The sequence below is a fragment of the Ooceraea biroi genome, chromosome 11 (genome assembly GCF_003672135.1).
Source record: "Ooceraea biroi isolate clonal line C1 chromosome 11, Obir_v5.4, whole genome shotgun sequence".
Lineage (NCBI taxonomy): Eukaryota > Metazoa > Arthropoda > Insecta > Hymenoptera > Formicidae > Ooceraea > Ooceraea biroi.
In genome coordinates this window covers 3000344-3022069 of record NC_039516.1, presented here as the reverse complement: position 1 = coordinate 3022069, position 21726 = coordinate 3000344, and the positions used below count along the sequence as shown (strand labels likewise).

Sequence of the window (21726 nt, the reverse complement as noted above, 5' to 3'; positions counted from 1 at the left end):
GGCCAGCAGAAAGGTAAAAGAAAGAGCCGTGCACAGGCTACACCCCACACGACGCCCGGGATGCTCACGAGCCTCTTATAGAGCCGTAACGCATAAAACAAGAGGCTGCGCTGACTTTTACGAGTGCGCCACGTTGTTCGCGAGTGGCCGGAGAAATTATCAGGTGAATACCGTGCATCTCTGATCGCTCATCCCGCACGTCTTGTATGACCGTCTCGATTATTCAATTATCCGTGAACGCCCGTCGAGAAGAAACCCATCTAACGAACGAACATCAGCCGGAGCGAAGGGAATTCAAGTGGCCGACGAAATCCAGTGATAGCTTAATCAGACTTGAAAATTCTGAAAAAGTACTTTTGGAAAATATAAATGAGATCGTTCATCGATTTAAGATGCGAATTCATCACTTAAGATGAGAATTGCATCATCAGAAAATTAACGGACACTTTGCATTATCTCTCCTTATCACTGTGACGGGAAGCTATTGTGTGATTGCGGAAGCTTAGTCAAATTTGAAAATTAAGTAATTTGAGCAAATATAAGTCTCAGATTGTTTAAAATGAGAATTAATCGTAAGAAATTAATGTTTCTCGTGTTTCTCATGTCATCATGGGAATCACATAATCAGGAAATTAACGGGCACTCCTTCTTCACGTTACCTCTCCTTATCACGGTGTCTGGAAAATAGTGTGTGATTACGAAAGTTCAATTAATTCATGTGTAACATGATTACGGCCAATATCATGATTACTGCAGTTCGCGCCTCAGAGTTTCTCATCACGGTGGAAATTATCCGGCCGAAAAGGGCAGCAAAGGAATCCAGATTGTTCGTTCGCACGTTCGCGATATATCGTCGTTAATATAATGGCGGACTGGAAGGGCGGAATATATCGCGTGACTACTAGGCAGCATCGCTCGTATTTTTATCAGTTCGCAACTGCAATTTTGTAAGCGTGTACTTGCCGGCCGTAATTCTGCGTGTGTTGGGTCTGCGTTATTAGCGTCCATCGACTGGTTCTTCGTGGCCGGCGGACCGGTTCGGTATTTAAAAAAGCGGATAACTTGTTATCAGTCGAGTTTCGTGATCGGCGTGCGACTTTTTCAGCGCGACCAGGCTCTCGCGATATCGGACGGAAGGTCGAGCAGAAACATCTGCAAAACTGTAATGTGACTTAATTCTTTGGGAAACGTGCCGACATCCTGCCGGATCCTGACGTGAAAAGCAGTCGAAGAGAAAGAGAAAAATAGACGAGAAGTGCTCAATACGTAACAGCGTACACGTAGCTTCGTCCATCAACTGAATAAAGTACATAATTGGCACACACTGTCTCAAAATACAACCTACAGATTTTTATTTTTATTCATAGCCACTTGAGATGAGTTTTGTAGGAATTAATATCGTCATCGCGCCAGATCTCAAAGATCTGAAGATGAACAAAAAATGAAATTATCTATGCAATAAAAAAACCAATTAATTAAAGAGCAATTAAGACAGTCAAGATTAAGACAATTAAGACGTAGAAATGAAAAGATATAAATTTGTGACAACAATGCGCCGTTCGGTCACCCTTTCGATCTCGGCGCGATGTGTAAGCGCCGCTCGAGCGGCTCGCATCGCGGCTTCATTTTTATAACGGATTCGATGTGGGCCAGTACTCGGCCAAGGCTGGTCCGATCCTGGCGCTCAGCTGTTCGTTGCGCCTGTAGGGCAGCACGAAACCGGTGGATGCGGAAAAAAAAGACGCAAGAGAGAAAAAGGTCGAGCTTGCACCTGCCGTGACGCGGTCGTACAAGGCCGGACTCGGTCCCGAAGAAACTCGAGGCGGAGGAGCGGCCAACAGGATTCGAGAGTCTCGCCTTAATGCAGCTCTGCATCGAAATCGTGATCCATCCCTTCGATCGAGATGGCCCTCGTCACGTTCATAATGCGACGACGACAGCTCGCGTGATCGAGACGATCACGAGGATCCTATTTTATGTTTCCCTGTCTGACCAATGTAAGATCAGTTCTATCAGCATCAGTTGTCATCGTATGCATTATTTGGTTGAGACTTGTGAAATGCAACACGTCGGTTTCCCGCTTAGCATTAATTTTTAAATAAAGAAATATTTGGGATGATGTACGTAGAATTTTGAAATATTTAATGAATAATATTAGTTCCTCTACGGCAACCCTGTTCTCTCTTAGTTTTTGCTGTGTTATGCCAAAGATTTAAATTAATGATCTAAGGTCATGTTTAACTTGTCGTGTCAATAATAGAGCACGATGCAATTTGAAAAGACGTTTAGATAAGAGAAAAGAAGGATCCGCGGATTCTTCTGCTTCTTTCTCCAAGTTTCTTCTTGAAATCTGGCTGTAACACGCAATCGTGATCTTCCCCATAGATTACGCAGCTTGCCGACAGTATGGGCCGCGAATACGAATAATCCGTAACATGGCGAATATGTCCGCAGTTTATCAGCAACCGGTTGCGAAAAACGCGTAAATGCTTCATATTAACGGGAGGAGGAAAACGAGTCCCTGATGTGAAAATTAAAATATCGCGGCGTTTTTCGTCGATCGGCCGGTTCTACAAATTTATTAGACTGTTTGCGACGCTCGCACCAGCACGGCCGACCGGTCCAATAACAAATTAACGTTGGCTAGGCCGAGAACTCATACAACACTTAGTTTCCGGATGCAAGTAGTAAACCATGTAATGTCACGCCCACTGAGAACCAATCTCGAGATTGCGATCCCGGAATGCATAATGTCGCGTAATTCGTTCGGATGCGTACATCCGCCACATGGAATGTTGTTGCAAGCGTGCTCGCACGCGAAAAATTTCGCTCGATTAATTAACGTGCGTCGCCTCGCAAGAGCTGGAAAGCGACTCGTTCATGGAGCAACGATAACATATCAACGTCAGATCGATCGTCGCAACATCGTGGATCTGCAACTAAATCGGAACCGAGAAGCGACCACCTGGCCGCGCATCGAGTGCATATACAGGGTGATCCTGGGAGAATCATCTTGCATATGTACCGTGACGACGGTATTTACGGCTATGTCGTACTCGAGCGATCGCGGTGCCCGCTTCTTGGGTGGCTCCTCGACTCCCCGGGGGGTGCCTCTCTCCCCTGTGCATCGTCTTCCTCGACCGATCTGCTCCTCTCTCTTTCCCTCCGCCTGAAAAGCACTGCGACATGACGTATTCTAATGGCATTACCACGCCTGGACGTGTTCCACGTCCTCGTCTTCGTCCTCGGCCGCCGCCGATTCAGCCTCGATCGGGGAGCAAAATTATTTTTAGACCCGCGATGGAACTGGCCGCGCCACGCCGTGCCGCAACGTTGTTGCACGCCGCGATCCACAACTTGGACTACCAGCATCATCTCGCCCGATTAAGAGGCGTAATTAACTTTCCTCTCGATTACGTCGCAGATTACGGGAACCGTTTTATTTCAATAATCCTTCTCATCATGTTTCCCGCCGCGGCGCGGAGGCCCCAGCCCGATTTAATTTATCGGCACTGAAAAAATGCCCTCTGATAAATCCAATCAGATCGGCTGTCGACGTGCGGGAGCTTTTTTCTCGTCTTCCAGTTCCAGTCTCGGTGTAAACTAGTTTTGTGAGACGGGTAAAGAGGAGTGCATCCTCCAGTGATCACATAATCGTACGTTCACCTCCCGAGGGCCTTCCACCTTCTCTTTCCCTCTTCCTCTTCTCTCCTTGCTTCCTCCCCGGCTTCTTTTCTTCTTCTTCTTCTATTTCTCCTTGGTCTTCTTCTTCTTCGTCTTCTTCTTCTCCTCCTCCTTCTTCCTCCTTTTCCCTTTTCTCTCCCTTTTCTTCGACCTTCGTCGAGTTTCTATCTCGCCATGCCAATCTACTATCGAGCATTCTCCTAAGGTCGATCGAATCGTCTCTCGCGCCTTCGATGCGGCTACCTTACACGATGCTGCTTTGTTCAAAGTGACTCGCACTCGCACAATGTTGCGGTCATTCGATTATCTGCACAGTGTACCGGCGTATGCGGCCATCTCTTTATCTGTCTGTTCATCAAAGTCCGTATAAAGAGAAACGTACGCCACGAGATTGAATTTTTCACGGGAATTCTTCTCGATCTCTCCGAGTGATTCGAATTTGTCTGAAACAACTGAATCTTACCAGACCCAATAAAAATCGAAATACCGAAGGAGCTTTGATCAGCCAACTATGTACATTATTCATAAATAATTTGTTGACCGACGCAAAATTGTAATAACGCAGCTAACTCGCCGCGACAGATCGCGTTCTCGGAATTGCGTGCGCGTAGGACGAACGTGCACACACGGCACATTAATCATGATTTAAACGGCCGTTATCTCTTAATGATTCCCGGGCGTGCCGTCTCACGGTCATTCCTTACTTATTCCCGCACTTTTCCCAAATATATCTAACGGATCACGACCGCAACGGGCTCGCGCGCGCGCTGCATCGGATGCTGCAGCAGGAAGGCGCGCGATCGCCGACGGAATTGCGAGAAATTCACGTTTCCAGCGCGCAGTAACGTTTGTTACTTAACAAACGACGTCGATTCGGACTGGCAATGACCACGATTCGGCGCATGATTTTGCGATGGTACGCATTCAGGAAACGCGGTCGCACGTAAAGTGCCTTACTCATGTGCGATGAGTAAAAACCGGCAAAAACCGGCGGACATTCAGAAAACCAGCGTATCCGGTCTCGGGAGCTAAACCGCGCGAGTTCTCGCGAGTTCTCCCGGGTATCCTCGAGTATCCACCGCGTGCCGAAAGCAGAAACTTCCTCGAGATCGCGGCGGCGCGCGGCGCGAATGAACACCCGGCAGTGCCGATCGAGCCCCCGTGAATGGAGGCGAAACACGCGCTGTTGGTGTTCACGTGGGGCCAGCAAGGCCCGACAGGTGCTTATTGATGGAGATAAGGCCTTTGGTTACCGAACGGGCGCGTTGCCTCATCGCGCCACGCCACGCCACGCCGCACGATTGACGTTACGATCGTTACGCCGCGCCGCGCCGCGGCAATTCGCGATTAAGCAAGAGCAATTATTGATGGTTGTCGCTTAATGCGATTAATCGAAATGATTTGGGGGCACAATCGTGACGGCGGCAGCTGCCACGATGGTATTTCGCTGATCTCGACCCGGCGCGCGCGTTCGAGATACGTTTCTGCTCCGCGCATTGGATTCTTAGCGGTACGCCCACCGTTCCGCGAGATTGTAACTCGCCGCCGTTGTAATTATCATCATCGCGGTCAAAAGATTGCCACACACCAGGCCGCTACGCGTTTTTACGGAAACGACACGCGGAAAGACACGCGGAGCGAGATCGCGCTCCCTTAATTTGATTTCCGGCGAGCGGAAAAAGAAAATGTCGCGACTTCGCTTTAATGGGACGAATGACGAAAGATTCCGCCCGAATGGAATGGAATCGTAAAAGTTTACTCGATCGCTAAACTATCGCGTGAGGTACATACCGAGCCACTGGAATGCACGGCACGTTCCTTGCGCGTACCTGCGTCTTAATGCACAGTTTTACGCGTAATGGCGCAATGAACTTGTATCAATCCGCTCACGCGAGCTTTCCGCGTGCTTTGCTATTATCCCGGGACGGCACGCAGAAGCGATACGTGACAGAGTAATATCCTTACGGTATTATTAATCTTTAACCCTGACATACGTAATGTTCCACGCACACCGCGTATTAAAACACGCTTTATTTTCCGTTTAGCAAAGGGTGATATTTAAATAAGTTGGGGTAACAAATAATTTGCTCTTCCCCACGAGGCTTCGCTTTTCGAGAACGTCAAGTACGAGAATTGAGAGATTAATAGGAACTGCCTCTTTTCTATCTCAATCTCGTGTGGGTTTCAAACGCACCGTATTATTATTATATTATTAGATAGTAAGTTAATTTCCACAGAACGGCTACCGAAAATGAGCAACTAAATATCTATCATTATATCTTAATAATATTGAAATAATATCTGAATATTTTAAAAGTAGGAACTCTAATTAATATGGATAATATTCAATCATTATCCGGCCGCACCAGACGAACAATAATTCATGGGCGTCTCCCAGGTATACTCTTCCGGTTAAGGGTTAATTAATTTACGAACGCATGAAGAATTACGAAGGTTGCCCGGCAGATCGAAGGTTACGACGAAAGAGATATATAACCGTTTGACAAAGACAAGAAAGGAACGCTATCGCCGCATGCGCGCAGCGAGCATAACTGCACTTGGTACAGCAGATCGATCATCGTGACATATCGTGGGGTAGGGCATCCCTCGCGTTCGTGGTTCGCTCTTCGAGCCGTCGGGATTTTCGGGGACCTCCTACGATGAGCCGCATCTCGTGACGTATCGCGATGAGCAGGGTAAAATTTAAGGACGAAATATTATGAAATGTTCAGAGAACAAAATTAGCTTCACCCAATTTCTCACAAGGGGTAAATTTAGAAACTAATCAGAGATATTGTTCAATGCGTATTAATTTCACGACTGTTACACTTGTTACATATTTCTCCGTGTATGTAATTGTTTTAAATTTATATCTTTAAAAATCTTTATCTTTTTATATTCTTATGCTCTGTTATCGAGCACAGCTAGACGAGTTGCTCTCGTCGAAAGCGGCGTGAGAAGGAGCGGAGCGAGGGAGATAGCATGGGAGTTCGTTATCAGTGCGTAGAAAGTGTGCAAAGTTACTGCGCAGTTAAGAGCGGTTAAGCTATGCTCTAAATCGCGGTATTTAAGATTGGTGGGCCCATTGAAGCGGCTCGCTCCTGGTACGGCTCGCGTGGTCTCGCGAACTCTCGTACGGGCCTCTCCTCGCAGGGGCCCGAGGGGCCCCGGCTGAACCTTCGCGAGCTAGCTAGCTACTCCAATCGAGACGTGCCGCTACAATCGCAGGAGGAGGAGCGCAAGTAGGTGGAGAAAGAGTTGTGAAACCGAGTAGACCTACACTCGCGTAGGTTGTTGCTGCGACGACTCGTTAGGTCGGCGGAGAAGCGACGAAGTCGCCTCGAAAGTTATTGCTGCAGTTAACTCCATAACCGAGGGAGTATTTGGCGTTGCCGCGCGCAATGCTAGTGCTAGTTCCGATAACGAGCCCACATGGTGGAAAATTCGTCTAGGACTCAAACACCCCATAGTCACTCATGTGGAAATATACCGTATTTCTGTAGCTTGAGATTGTTCAAGAAAAGATTGACTAGAAACTCCTCGTAAAGGACTCTCAAGAAAAATGCACGCATCCTTACACAATAGAAAACTTTAAGAAAAAAATGGGATTTCTCTTGTTTTGAATAATTAAACTATGCAGAATATGATAATCATGAAACAATTAATATTTGCACACGAATAAGATATTCCTCCCTCTGCATTGATAAAATTACTTGCTATAACTCGATGCTACTTTCCTCTTCGCAATATGCCAAATAACAGTATAAATAGCACAGAACTCCTTGGAAAAAGAAAAAAATTTTAATGGCTAGAACTGTTTTATTTATTGTTTTAACGAATTTTAAATCATCGAGAACTCTAGGCAATATGCCAAATAACAATATAAATAGCACAGAACTCCTCGGAAAAGAAAAAAATTTTAATGCTAGAACTGTTTTATTTATTGTTTTAACGAATTTTAAATCATCGAGAACTCTAGGCAATATGCCAAATAACAATATAAATAGCACAGAACTCCTTGGAAAAAGAAAAAATTTTAATGGCTAGAACTTTTTCATTTCTAAATCTAAAGGATTTTCAATCGTCGAGACCTCTTCGCAATATGCCAAATAACAATATAAATAGCATTGCGCGCGGCAACGCCAAATACTCCCTCGGTTATGGAGTTAATTGCGGCAATAACTTTCTTCTTGTACGCTTCATGTGATATCACCAATATCAAAGTCCAAAGGAGCGTAGGTTGACTGATATTGATTGGAATGACAATCAAACGTTTGACCGTTTCGTACTCTTCAGGATATTCTGACGCGACGCGAGGTTCGAACAAGCGTACAAGAGGATGCATTAGCATCTGCACGAATATCCGCAAAGGGAGACGAAACCCGATCTCCGGCAACGAAGTCGTACTACCAAGTTATCGCCGCAGTTAACTCGATAACCGGTCAACTCGCGATCGTCGTACCACGAGAGGATTAAGAGCGCGTGAGGCTGCGATCGCCGAGTCACGAGAAGTTCCACGAGGATGGGTCGAAATTTATCGATGCCCCCGTAATGACTGTAATTCGCATTTCATAGGCTCGCACAATGTAGCAGAAGTGCTTTCAGCCGGCTAGCATGTGTTCGCGTTCAACGTTCTCGCTCGAGGAACAGGCCTTGCAGATTCATCAAAGAGTCTAGAGATGAAAAGCTCGCCTTCGATCGTCTTCATTTCGATCCTTCTATGTAGTCTCATCTTGATCTTCTGTACCTCTCACGTAATCTCAATTATTCCAAGTTGAACGTTCCAAGTTATCGATTCCACTCTCGTGATGCTTTTTCGAATTTTTCTTATACAAATCTCGTTTCGAATATATTATATTAAATAATTAGCTAAGGTGAAGAAAAAAAAGAGACTTCTTCTCTCCGTTGAAAAACCAATGGCATGCATACGTAAAGCAAGTAACGATAATTAAACGAGTTCTTGACGAGAGATAATAGCACAATATCATGCTGTCGCATAGTCGCTGTGGCTGATTGGGGATGATGGCTCGAGGAATACGCTTTTCTCGTCGATAGGTATTCCGACAGACAATAAAAGAGCTATATGCTAGTTGGAAATCATCCAGAAATCATCCACGATGCTTAACGATGCTCTGCGTGGCCAGTCGCGAATCGATCCCTAGTCGAAGGCAACCGTTAGTATAATCGGTAATAGAAGAGGCGGAAGGGAGGCAGGGACACGGTTGTTTTACGAGAGTATCAGATGGAGCAATCATCATAACGCGATGATTATCCCTGCACTGAAAATACGTCGAATAAGCATTTAATTAGAAACATTCAAGTGTGTTAGGATCTCTTTGCGTCTATTATTATCATGAACGAGAAAAATGCGCGCTTAAACAGATTAAGCATTGACAAAAAGGCGTTCCGATTATCATTCCGATAACTGTACGGCAGGAGAGATCGTTTCACGCTTTGGGATCCGGTCGGCAGAAAAGCTCGGCGCAGATCGGGATGCGTTAACTTACCAGCGACGGTTCTATGCACGCGTCGAAGTCTCTGGGGAAGTTTCCTTCTCTGCGAAGGCAGCGCGAGGCTCGTTCGCGTTTACGCGCGTTCTCGAACGTCGTGATCTCGTCGTGCTTTATTCCTTCACTTGCCACTCGCGCGTCGGATTCCTCGCAGCAGCGCGTATCATCCGCTGCTCCCCGAGTTTCCTCCGCAGGCTGCCTCGAGATCCCTTCCGCGATATCACAATGTCGGATTTGCTGGGGAGTATCCCCCGCGCTGATATTCCTCCTGCTTCGCTGATTGCGAATTACCGAATAACGGAGCGAATGCTTCCGGTCCTTCTTGCGAGAGGAAGATGTAGAATGATGGAGTCGCTGCGAGAAGCTCTTAGATGTCCAAAACTTAGGACGTTTAGAGTTCTACATGTACTTATGCTCGCGTAGTCGATGGATCATTTAGCGACTGGTCTACATGAGGTGACTGCAAGCGACTCTTTTCTCAGGTTCTACACAGGATGTTGGGAGACTCTCCTTTTTCATCAGCTTCTTTTTTTCTGTGTTTCTCTTATCGTGATTTCTATTTTATCGCTCGCATTGTGGAAACGATAGATGTTTACGAATTCGTGGATATGTGGCGCACATTGCGGCGGAAAATGCTGGAGACATCAGCGACGCAAGTGAGTGCAACTTTGTGCGACTTTGCATCCGTCTGAAACTGGCACGGAACCATCTGGCGCAGCGTCTTCCGCAAAATCTCATCCAACCCGTTGCATGCATACTCGTTTACGTACTCGTGACTCGTGCGATATCCATAGAGAGCAATGGAAAATGTTAAAACGCCTAACTGTATACCCCGGGAGAATTCGAAAAATCATCGCACGGAGATCATTGATCCTTGATCCTTGTAACGACGAGGCCTCCGGGATCCTCGTTTGCCGGAATGATTTTTTGCCTTTCCGCTCGATCGATCCCGACCGGCGCGCAGCGCAGCGCGGTTGTGCGATCACAGCCGACTCCCACTTCCTCGATCACTCGTCGAGCAACCCCGCGGCGTAATCCAACGCGGCACGCACATCGGAATTCAAACGCACTACGTACGGGCAGCGAGGCTGCAGCGGCATGCTCGCGATCCGCCGGAAATCTTCCGCAATGTTCTCCGATCGACAGATTATCGCGTGACCCGTTCGGCAAACCTTGCTTGGCCGAACGAACCACGCCTCGCGGCATAGGCGCCGAGCCGAGCCGAGCGGTATTTTTCTCCGGTGCGATTACAGCCACAAGGGTCTTGTTCAATGTCAAGAGCATGCATCTCATACTGATGTTCAATGTACTGCTCGACATGTTCGCTCGAGAAGTGCACTCGCCCTTTCAGTAAGGTTCGTCCGCTTCGCGCCCAGCGGATCCGCGAGCGGAGCGTCGCACGCGGCACTTTTTCACGCGAGCTTACGGTGTAGTCTTCTTGCCGACTCCGTATCATGGTCGATTACGGAAGCACAGGGAGGAAACGATTGACCTCGAACGAGTAACTTGGCATAACTTAGTTCTCTCTCTTCGTCCCGGGGAATCACTTAATCGTACCCTTATCTATCAAACAGTTGTCTGTCGATAATTTGTTTATCAAGGGTAGCATTATGATAATGATTAGAACAAGTTCGAACAGAATTCCACTCTTCGACACTTTTCCACAAGACGTCAATATGGATGTCCACGTATTGCTGTCAGTATTCGGATTCCGACTCCGGGTCGCAGAACAGTCAGTTGGCCGTGCAAAGCGCGGAGCGACTGATCATGGATCAAGGAGCGGGAGGGCAAAAATCGGAGATGGAGGCCGCGGGCGCGGGGATGAAGAAGCGCGAAATAGCGATTACCGAGTCATCATCGATCTCGCTGTATCACGATCCGCAGAAGCAAGGCGCAGGAAGGAAACTCATCTCCCGGGCTTTCCTTCCTTCGTCTTTCAAGACCAGCGCTACGTGGCAGCTCGAGTAATCCTCTCTCGACGATCCCGATTGTTCGCGGCCGATCCGGGATCATCGAAACGACGGTACGATCGGCCGCGCGCCGGCATGTCAACCGGAACTCGCCGCGAGCACGTATCGTCCGGCCAAACAGAGAAAGAAGCAAGAAACGTCGACGGAACACCGCGACGAGCTCTGCCCCAGGATAACTCGACACTCCTGCTCGTCCAAGCATCAGCGAGCGACTGAGGGCTGCAGACAGCGGGCCCAGAAACGGGGCCCGCCACGCCACGGCCCCGGCTCGCGAGCCCCCCGCGCCGTGTTCCAGGACCAGTTCGGTCGCTTCGCTGCTGCGAGGGAAGGATGCCGTGCTCCGAGGACTCCCCACCTGCGGGGACCTATGTCCTACGTCCTACGTCGTGCATTCCGCGTCCTGCGCCCCGGTTCAGGCCGGGAGAGGGCCGTTCCCCACCTGATCGCGGCGCACGCATTTCGCGCCCTCGATCGAGAGACGACGCTCCGAGAAGATCGTATCTTTTGGCGCGCGCGACGCGCAGTGTGAGGTTTGGCCACTCTAGGCGAATGCGGACAATCCAGCTCTCCGACTGTTGCGTATAGGGATACTCCGCATTCTCCTTTTCTTTTCAGGTCACTTCGCCCAGATGGATTAATCCGTGCACAATTAAGTGCTCCCGCCTCGAGAGGATTTAAAAAATATGTTTACGTGGGGAGAGGAAAATGGAAATCATCCCTCATGGGTTCTTTGGCTAATTTGAAGTTTTTCGTTAGCGGTCGTGCTAATGAGGCGGAACTCTGGACGTTGCTTCCCTGTGCTCTTAGCTGGCGTATTGTAACCCGATACTTTAACCAGTTTATGTCATGTTATAATGTAATGCCCGAGATAATATGCCTGCGCCATGAATCAACGATGGGTTAATTAATTAGTTAATCGCGCTGGTACGAATGGTACAAGCTCATAAACAAGAGAACCAATGAACAGCCGTAATAATTCGTTTATAGTGAAGCTGTGGATTCGCCAACTCGTTTGCCCCCTTCCTTGCGGCTATTCGTGCTGCCAATCGCATCATGTGCCCCCTGATGGCCCACCTGGCCCAACCTCTTCGCGTCCGACGGGAGCCAATCGCGTGTCTAACGTACGATCTAATGCCTTGCTCGTAACGGGTGTCGAAAGTGGAGGGAGATTGCGTCGTGCTTACGTGCCGTTTGGGGCCCAAGCGATTTAGATCGTCGCGTCCCTGCATCGTGCGTCCCTGCATCCACGGTTATCACTCAAAGCGCGACGAAGTTACGAGTTCCGTTTCGAAATTGAAACGCTCGTTTTACAAAATACTCGGAGAGTAATGAGATGCTAATGATCTCCGCATTCCAAGCTCTCGCATGCGTAAAACCAAAGATCGACGCCGAACAAGTATATAAATCTTCGAGCGGAAATTGTCCGAGAAGCACATCCCTTAAGCTGGTTTAATGAAACATGTGTAGCATTCTTAATTTTCATGTTCTTGTTTGAAAATGCCTGAGAACCATGCTGCAACTGTACAGTGATCATATCAAATGTGCAGAATTACGCATTATACTTTTATATGTGCGCAAGATAAAACTTTTATTGCACGCAAAAATCTCACGACGACGCACGACAGCTTTTTTCTCCTTAAGCTTGTCCAGCCTTATAAATTATAACTTTATAGCGCACGATCGAGCGCGAGAGCGCGCACGGGAGCATTTTTTGAGCCTACGTGCTTGGTGGATTGGTCCAGCTACGGGAATCAGGTTCGGTAAGTTGTCCCATCCATCACTAGCCCGGACAGCCAGATGTTCGCAGGGGGTACAATGGTCGTATAAGGTATTACCCCTTCGTGCATAATGCCGCCAGCAGAAATTATCCAGCAGCACCCTCCGCACGGTCGCTCGTAGAAAATTTTGGATTTTACGTCTGGTAGGACCTTTTCACCTTTTACTGTGCGCGACCAGTCTGCAGACACAGGCACTCGAGACGAGCACTCGGATTGCCTGGCCCGAGGAAATTCCATTAAATCCAGTAAATTAAATCCGTTCAATTCTTGAAATTTTACTACTCAATTCCTTTAAATTTTTCTTGCTTTCGTCTGTTGTCCAGCAAGGCACGTAATCGAGATGGTTACCTCAGCCGGCATCGTGGCGTGTGTTTTGCAGCATTTTAACATGCATCCCATTGAACTCCGTGTTCGTTTACACGCAACTCTTGCGCCGCAATGCGTCGCGTCGAATTTAATGGAACGTCCGCTTAAAACGTTCGCGTGACGTTGAAGAAAGCGCCGCCTAAACAGGACCACGTTGTAGCTCTCCTCCTCGGGTCTCTCGAATATATATTGTCTCTCATCTTCGAGGAGCATCCCCTGCAAGACTGAGTTTTGCCGCAGGTGGTACGGCCCACGAACGACATGGCGTTTTCGCATCACACACGTCGCTCCCCGCTGACCGGTTCGAACCGCCACGCCGTACCCGTGCCACGCCGTTCCCCACCGCGGCGATTTACCGTGGGAATAGAGCTTTCAATTAGCCGCAATGCATCGTCAGTTGGACGATTAAGCGGCAATTAATCGATCAAAGCGATGTCCCGAGATTAGTCTTTGCGCGCGAAGCAAAACCGCGACTGGTACTTCGGCGCGACATGCCGGAAATCTGCACTAACCAGAAGTTCGTAAAGGCTCGAATCTTCCTGAGAATTTTCTTGTGAATTAGCAGATTCGAACTCGATGCTTCTTTAAGCAGGATTCAAGTGGGTAATATTTTGTTTTTTGACAGTTTTTCGTGTTACGTGTTGGAATTGACTCTTTTCAACTGTCAGAGATTGATTTTTGATGTTAAACGTTGATTTTAAACGATCAACTTTAATTAAATTCTGAAACAAAGTCTCTTTAAATTTCATCCAGTTGCGTTACATTCTGTTTGTCATCTTAAGTGACATACATTTATTGTTAAATATCTCAACTTCTGAGTCACAAGAATATCTTTGTTTTCGATTGTTTAGGATGATTGACATATTTTTAAGATTTAAAGTAAAAAGTTTATTTTATGTTCACACTATTTATACCGATAAGTAAACGTCACATTTTTCTAAATTTTCTTAAGGTAACACAAGAAGCATCTCAGCAAGCATCTAGCAAGCACCAAGATGCTAGCAACACTTTGAGCATTTCGGATACCGAGCAACCTGACTTGTCCATTTCAACCAGTTGCATTTCATCCACCTTGACCAGCAGTGAAATCGAATCAATAGAACCACAGCCGTCAACATCAAGACAAGCCTATTTAGGAGACAGACACATACCGATGCGACGCGGTTACAGTTTCGAAGCGGCTTACTATTTGCTGACAAAAGACACGACATTCTCTCAAAATAATACTGCTCTTAGGACGGATATTATTTCAGTCCAGCTAGACATTCGTGAACAGGTTTCAATATATAAAACATTGCTCATTTATAAGTTTATTTGTTCATACGTACACGCGTGTACACATAAATAATTACATGTTTCAAAAAACAGATTGAACAGCTGGAACATATGCACCAACGCAGAGCTATGCATAAGTCGATGGTAAAAGTTTTCGTCGGACCAGGTAATGTTGAGATTTAGAGAATTTAATACACGTAATTGGTATTGGTACAAAAAAATTACGCTCATGGCCGATCAAAAAGCGCGAACATCTTTGAATCTCTTAAACGTATGCGAAATAAAGTGTGACGTGTACGTTTGCAGAGTTCAGACAAAACAAGATTTTACAATTGATTAACTCAACGAAATCATACGATTCAGAGAATTCGCTAGATTCAAATTCTGAAGAGAAGACTTGGAAATGCAAGCCACGTCAGAAAAAATTAATAGGAAGTCCGGATATGTACACTATACCTGACTCTTTATTTTTACAAGGTAAATTATCATAATCGGTCTAAGAATCAAAAGCACATTTTAATCATGACTTTCCAATTTTGAAGATTATTCCGATTCTATTGGCAATATGGTCGATTGGAGTAACCTAAATATATTCGTTGTGGGCTGTAAGAATAAGCTGAGACTACTGCCTAAAAACATGCCAGACTATTATAAAGGCATATATATACCAACGAGCTTGAAGGAAAACGATCACATCATAGCCATCAAATGCAGCAACAGTGGTAAGCAACAAGGCACAATGAGACATGAATCTACCATATTTGGTTGAACAATTTGATACAGAGCAATGTACGCGATGATCTCTATATTCTATCCCTATTTTATCTCTTTCTATTATGTTACTCTACTTTATTGTATTCTTGTTCTTTCATATTATATTCATATTAAACATAGTTTCCGGTTTCCTTTTTTTATAAATAAGATTGCACATGCAATTATTTCGATACAGAAAATAACATGAATGATTGTATTATTCCAGGTTCCCAAATAGCGGTTGCTTCGAAAAAAGGAAAAATCATAGTGATGGATATAATATTGAAGAAGTGTATATGGAGATCTTCATGTATGTGTTACAGCCTACACCCGGATACACCGTGCATCATGTGTGGAATATGCTGGTCTAAGAGAGACAAGGAGATTCTCATGTAATGTCAACATCGTGATGAATGATAATAATGATAATAATAATCAACAACGAATAGTAACAACACTAACAACAACAATATAATAAATAGTGATACAAAATGCAATGTATAAAAAATGATATTTTATTGCAGTGCATGCAACAATATAATAATGATTTGCGAAAGCAAGGAAGGTCAGTTAATAAGGAATATAATACTGCATGATGATAATATCGTGTGCATGGTCTTCTCGTCAGATTTCAAATACTTCGCAACAACTGGGAAAGATGGCAAATTGCGAGTGATGAAATGGTCTGATGGCTGTAATGTTCTCAGTGTTCAAGTTTACGGAACTATCAAGGTAGATCGATTACAATTAATTCTGGATTCTCAACAAAGCATTAGCATTCTTCAGTCATCGCGAAAGCTGACACCTCCGAATGAAATGATTTACGATCGCACTGTTAATGGGAGATCGATTAATCGTTATCACATCCAAATCAATTAATTTAATTTCTCTGTGTTCCCTGACAGGCAATCGCCTGGCACCCGAGCGAGCCCCTATTTTGTACAGGCGGAGGGTACAACGGATTATTAACGTTTTGGCATGCGAAGAAGAAAGCCAGAATAGGCATCGTGCGCGAGAAGTCGCTCGGTACTGTGAGACATCTCCTTTGGAACAAGTTAAGCGGCGAGTTGGTCGTCCACTGGATTCATATGAACGGGCTTGACCAAGAGATCAGCATCTCGGTGTTTGGCAGTGTCACTCGTATCGTCGATGCGGTCCCGCTCGACAAAGAGAACGAGATGCAGATCTCGTTCTTGATGTTCAACCATGCGCATGATAAACTAGGTATGCAAGTCCTGCTTCTTCTTTCTATCACTTCAGACAATCTGTGATCTTGATTCTTTGCATTTCATATTGAATAACACTCTCCCATAATGTTCTAATATAATTCCTGAAAGCGCGTCTCGTTTAGAGACGCTCTCCGTATTGAACAACATTCATATACCGTATCGGACATTTGTTGCAGTATCGTACTCCCGTGCAAGCAACGTTTTCATGTTCTGGAACTTTTTTGGCGACGACGAAAGGATCCGGGATCAATATGCACCTCGTCGCAAATATCGACGAATAGGACCTCTCCACGATACGATTCGATAATCAGTCGTTCATGTGTTATGAAGTGTAGTCGAGAGAGCACAAATACAAAAACGGCTGTGCGTACATCTATATATATATATGTCTTTAATACTATCGACCGTTAATATATCGTATCAAGAGTTGCGCATCCGTGCAACGTTTATAACTCGTAAGAATTAAATTTTACAGCATGCGGAAATAGAAAATAGAATTTTACCGTTTTACACCGCGATTACACTTTTAATGCATTTAACTAGTACACTGCTTTGCACATATAATTCCTGCGCGATAGAGAGATCGTTGTAAATTATCGTTACGGATCGCGGCATGTCGAAGTAAATTATGCAAGCCGGGAATCCGCCCAATATATTGAGGCTGAGCGTGTTTGCGCGAGATCGTAAGCATCGAAATCGTAAAGGGCCTGTTAATTTCATTATTATAATATTATAATTAATCATATTTTTACAAAATATTAATAATTTTTACATTTAGCAATTTTACATTTACATTTAGTAATTTTAAGATAGAGTATAATTGCATGTACGAATGTTATTGTAGATTACATTAAATTTTAAGTAATATATATATATAGATTTAAATATAAGGAATGTATAATACCTATATATAGATGGTATGTAATACTAAATATATTTTACATATTCAAAAGCGTAACTGGCCGTCGTTGCTATAATTAGTGGTGCAAAACGTATGGCGCAGATAATTACAGTTCGGTATCCAATGGCGCTAAAATCTCACGCGGATGCGTTGATTTAGCGACGCTCGTAAAACAGTTTCCGCAATTTCGCGCCGGCCGCGAGACAGTGGCGTGCCGGATTGATAAAAAAGAAAAACGAAATGCAATGGGTTTCGATAAAAAAAAGAAATTAAGTTGAACGTAATCGTCCTGCTTCCCGGCAGCTAACTCTTGGGATTTCAAGCGGACATTTACGCCTAATAGCCGATAGCGTACAACGGTCCACCATATAATTAATCCTCGGGCAACGGTGCTTATTTAGCAGCATGCGACTCTGCCACAGATTGTATATCTAACATTATGGTTATTATATTAAATCATTTGCATGTGTTATCATGTATGGCGTCTCGAAAGAATCAGATGTGCTTTTAGCTATTTTGATCAGTTTCGAATTAATCATTTGTTTGCAAAATATTAATAATTTTTAATTTTAATTCTTAATTTTTAATTTTATATTAACATAATAATTTTAAGGTAGAATTGTATGTATGAATGCTATTGTAGATTACATTAAATTTTAAGTGTATATATATATATAGATTTAAATATAAAGAATGTACAATATAGTATATAGATGCGTAATACTAAATATATTTTTATTGAAAAGCTATCAGATAAATGATGATAAAAATTGGAAATAAGAAATCTGATATCTGTTTCTAAATCAATCTGCAATATTGTATAACTTCTGTATAATAATGTTATATAATTTTTATCAACGTATTATGTTGTTGAGAATTGTAACATTCTAAGATGCACTATATTTAATATAATTTATGTACACTCATATATTATGTGTATGTTAAATGAAAATGTTCATAATATTGAAAAATATAATCGTGATATTTCCAAGTAAGAAACTATATAGACACAATTCTTTACCATTTTATAAACCATTCATCAAACACATATTTTTATCATACGTATTTCATATCATAACTACAAATAAACACTCTTATGAGACAATATTTGAAACAATGCGAGCTCCTCGTTCCGAAGAAAAGCAACGTAAGATTGTAACTTAAAAACCAAGTGGTTTAGTCGCAAAAGTTTATTCCGCAAACATTTCATTTACGATTCCACGTCGCGAACGAACGAATTCTCAGGTTCGCTCTCGCTCGCGCGACGAGTCATCGAAATTTCGAAATGCCCGTTTTCGGAATACCATTTCCAAACACATGCGAACGTCCGTCAATGATGATGCTGACCATCGCGGCAATGCGCCCGAGCGCGTCCGGCTGTGAACCCACACGCGAGCACGCGACACGTCGCGGAACACGCGCGATTTCGCAACGCGCGAAGAATGCCGCGAGCGCAGCTGCGGCGTCGCTCGCCCGCTCCTCGGCATCCGGATTCCAACGGACGGAAACCACGAGCGAATCGGATAAGCCGTGGCCGCCGCCACCGTTGCTCCTGCTGCTGTCGTTGCTGCTGCGAATCACGAATCGGCGACGATTTTCTGAGTCCACGACGAGAACGCTGCACATCCGCGCAGAAAAAAACGGCCATCGGCCGGGGGAACCGGAATTCGGTAATAACGGTATACGGGAAGCGGGCGTAGGCGGACGTCCTTGATTCGCAGATAGCGATCAGGACTCCTCGGGGCCCTCGTCCTCGCCGGCCCGTCCTCGCCGCGGTCCGTCCCCCGCCTGATTGGGCCCGCGACAGAACTGGATTGCAGGACCGGTCGCGCAGTCACGTGTCGATGACTTTAGCAGGAATCGATGACCGAGGAAGTCAGTACCCTCCTCCTCCTCCTCCTCCTCGCGGGATTGGGCGGGAAGAAAAAATGTCGGAACCTGCGCGACGTCCGAGCGCGCGAGCGATGATCTGAATTTACGTCCCGTACCGTTCCGTTGCATTCCATCTGCTGCCCTGTTACGCTATTTTTCCGTTTCTTTCTGATACGTGAAATTCTCCTTGGGATTACGCGAGACGCTCGGGATGCGCGAGGATCATGCACGGAGCAGCATCCGCAACGGTGACGCTCGGAGAAGATTAGATTAGATTCATAATTCGCGATAGAACAGAGTATTGCAATTCGTTATGTACCGCTATTGTTGTGTATATGTACATATATTCTGATATGTCTAATCCGCGTCATTAATAATCTCACCGACAAACCGGCGCTACCATTTAAACGATCTCAGGCGGATGCAACATCGATCACCCGTGCATCACGGAAGGCTGACAAATTATTGTCCGGCGTGATGCATTGCTTATATCTATCGCTTATTATAATGTAATGCATCACTCGTGTTAGCGAACCGCCGAGATGGCTCCCAATTGAATTGTCCAACGGAAATAGATCTCGCATCTCTGTGCACCACGCAATGCACTGCAAACGCTCCTTCTCTGATAATTATCGGAAATTATAAGAATTTTCTTATCGGCCTACTCGACAAGATTTTCATCTTTACCTTAACATTTGCGAGAAAATAAAGAATCAAATCCAGTGCCAGATAAATCGATAAATTTTTCAGTCTGGCTCTTGATCTAGAGATTTAAAACGAGATATTTGAGATGTACACTAATATTTAAAACTCTCTTTGCAGACAGAAAAATTGAAAGTTACGCGACCACTACGCAATGATCGTAAAATCCGTACGTAGGGTCAAACGTCACGTCTATACTCGCGCGCAGATAAAATACTTTTGTCCCCCTAGACACCGAGCAAATTTCACCCTGCCGTGAGATGCAGCGGCCGTACCTCCGTTCGTGCGAGAGTGTACGGATCGTGTCGCGATACCGTGAATTTACGACGGTCACCGAGCGAATCCATTTGTTTCATCTGCATCTGCTTAGCACGCTAATGCCGCTTTCTTCGTATTCCATGGCTCGCGTCGTTGAACTTTTCGAATGGGAACCGGGAACCGATTTTTTCGACGTTGCGCCTATTGAAACAGCGATCGGGCATCGTCAGCGTAATATTCCGCACGAAGAAAGCAAGCACACGCCCGAAAAAAGGTAATACAAAATAATGTGTGATTTAAAATAACCGTATCTCACTCGAGACGTAATTGGCTGATAAATAATAATATGGGACAAAGTAATAAATATACGCGAGTAAAGGCCGTTACATTTGCAGATCTTTGATACGTAAACGTATCTGCTTGCGAGGAAGAGAGAGTAGAGAGCGTTAAAAGTGTTGCCAAGCTTCGATTTGTTGCGGAAGTGACTTTCAGTCCAGCTGGTCCGGTTCGCTGAACCCTCGCAGAACTTTTTGGAGGAAAGTCCAGCGATCAGGATGAAATCTAACGCAGCCAGATCGGGACGCTAATGGCAGACACGATAGCGGACATTCCAGCCGCGCTATCGTTTATCTATGTTCGTTAGTACGGGGCCGCAGCCGCGTTCCTCCGGAGGATCTTTGTGTCCAGCCGTTTTATAATTGAAGGTACGTCCATCCACTTCCTGATAACGATCGTTCGTAAAGAAATACCTCTTTGCACCACTTAATATTTTATTGCACATTTTAATAACCACTTGTCGCTTTTTGCTGACGTGCCGTTTCCGTAAAATTTTTCCATTTTCAACGAAGAGCAGAATGAAAAGAGTAGCGATAGAAGAGAACATTAAGTACACGATAGATAGCAATATACGTTTAAAAATTTTTAATAAGACAAGTACATGATATTTGCTGCAGTAAATAGACGTGCAAAGATAAAGTATGCAATATAGCATTACAAGCTTGCAGCAACGTTGCTGCAATATAAAGCACTGTTTATACGACATTTAATATCAGTAGTTAGAATAACAGTTGTTACTAAACCGGATTAATGTCTCTATGTTGTATGGAATTTATTAATAAAACATTATTAAGAGAATAATTTTTAATTACTCAGCTCGGATTTCATATTCGACTATATCCCGAGTACCCAATTAACATCATTAACGCCGCATCATCAATGATCCACCGACTCGGAGGTATCGAGCATAGACTCCATCATTGCCGACCGCCACGGAATAAAATAATTCGTCATCACGAATCCGGCGCGAGTGAACGTTGTCTTTGCTTTCTGTAGCACCGATCGAGCCGGTTGCATAGACATTATAGTAGCCCCGTTCCCCGTTTGGTCGACCGCTCGCTCGAGGGAACATTGAAAAATCCACCTCAATGA

The 21726-nt window shown here is 45.0% G+C and overlaps 1 protein-coding gene across 1 annotated transcript in view; it reads left to right on the top strand.

Moving 5' to 3' along the window:
- The window catches only part of LOC105274677, a 31298-nt gene extending 12832 nt beyond the window's left edge, over positions 1-18466 (top strand). The window contains exons 2-9 of the mRNA XM_020034576.2: positions 14261-14584; positions 14677-14749; positions 14890-15060; positions 15126-15305; positions 15563-15728; positions 15861-16068; positions 16242-16560; positions 16742-18466. Of these exons, the coding sequence (XP_019890135.1) occupies positions 14261-14584; positions 14677-14749; positions 14890-15060; positions 15126-15305; positions 15563-15728; positions 15861-16068; positions 16242-16560; positions 16742-16872 (1572 nt within the window). The 3' untranslated portion in view covers positions 16873-18466. The remainder of the gene's footprint in view (positions 1-14260; positions 14585-14676; positions 14750-14889; positions 15061-15125; positions 15306-15562; positions 15729-15860; positions 16069-16241; positions 16561-16741) is intronic.
- The last annotated feature ends 3260 nt before the right edge of the window (positions 18467-21726 follow it).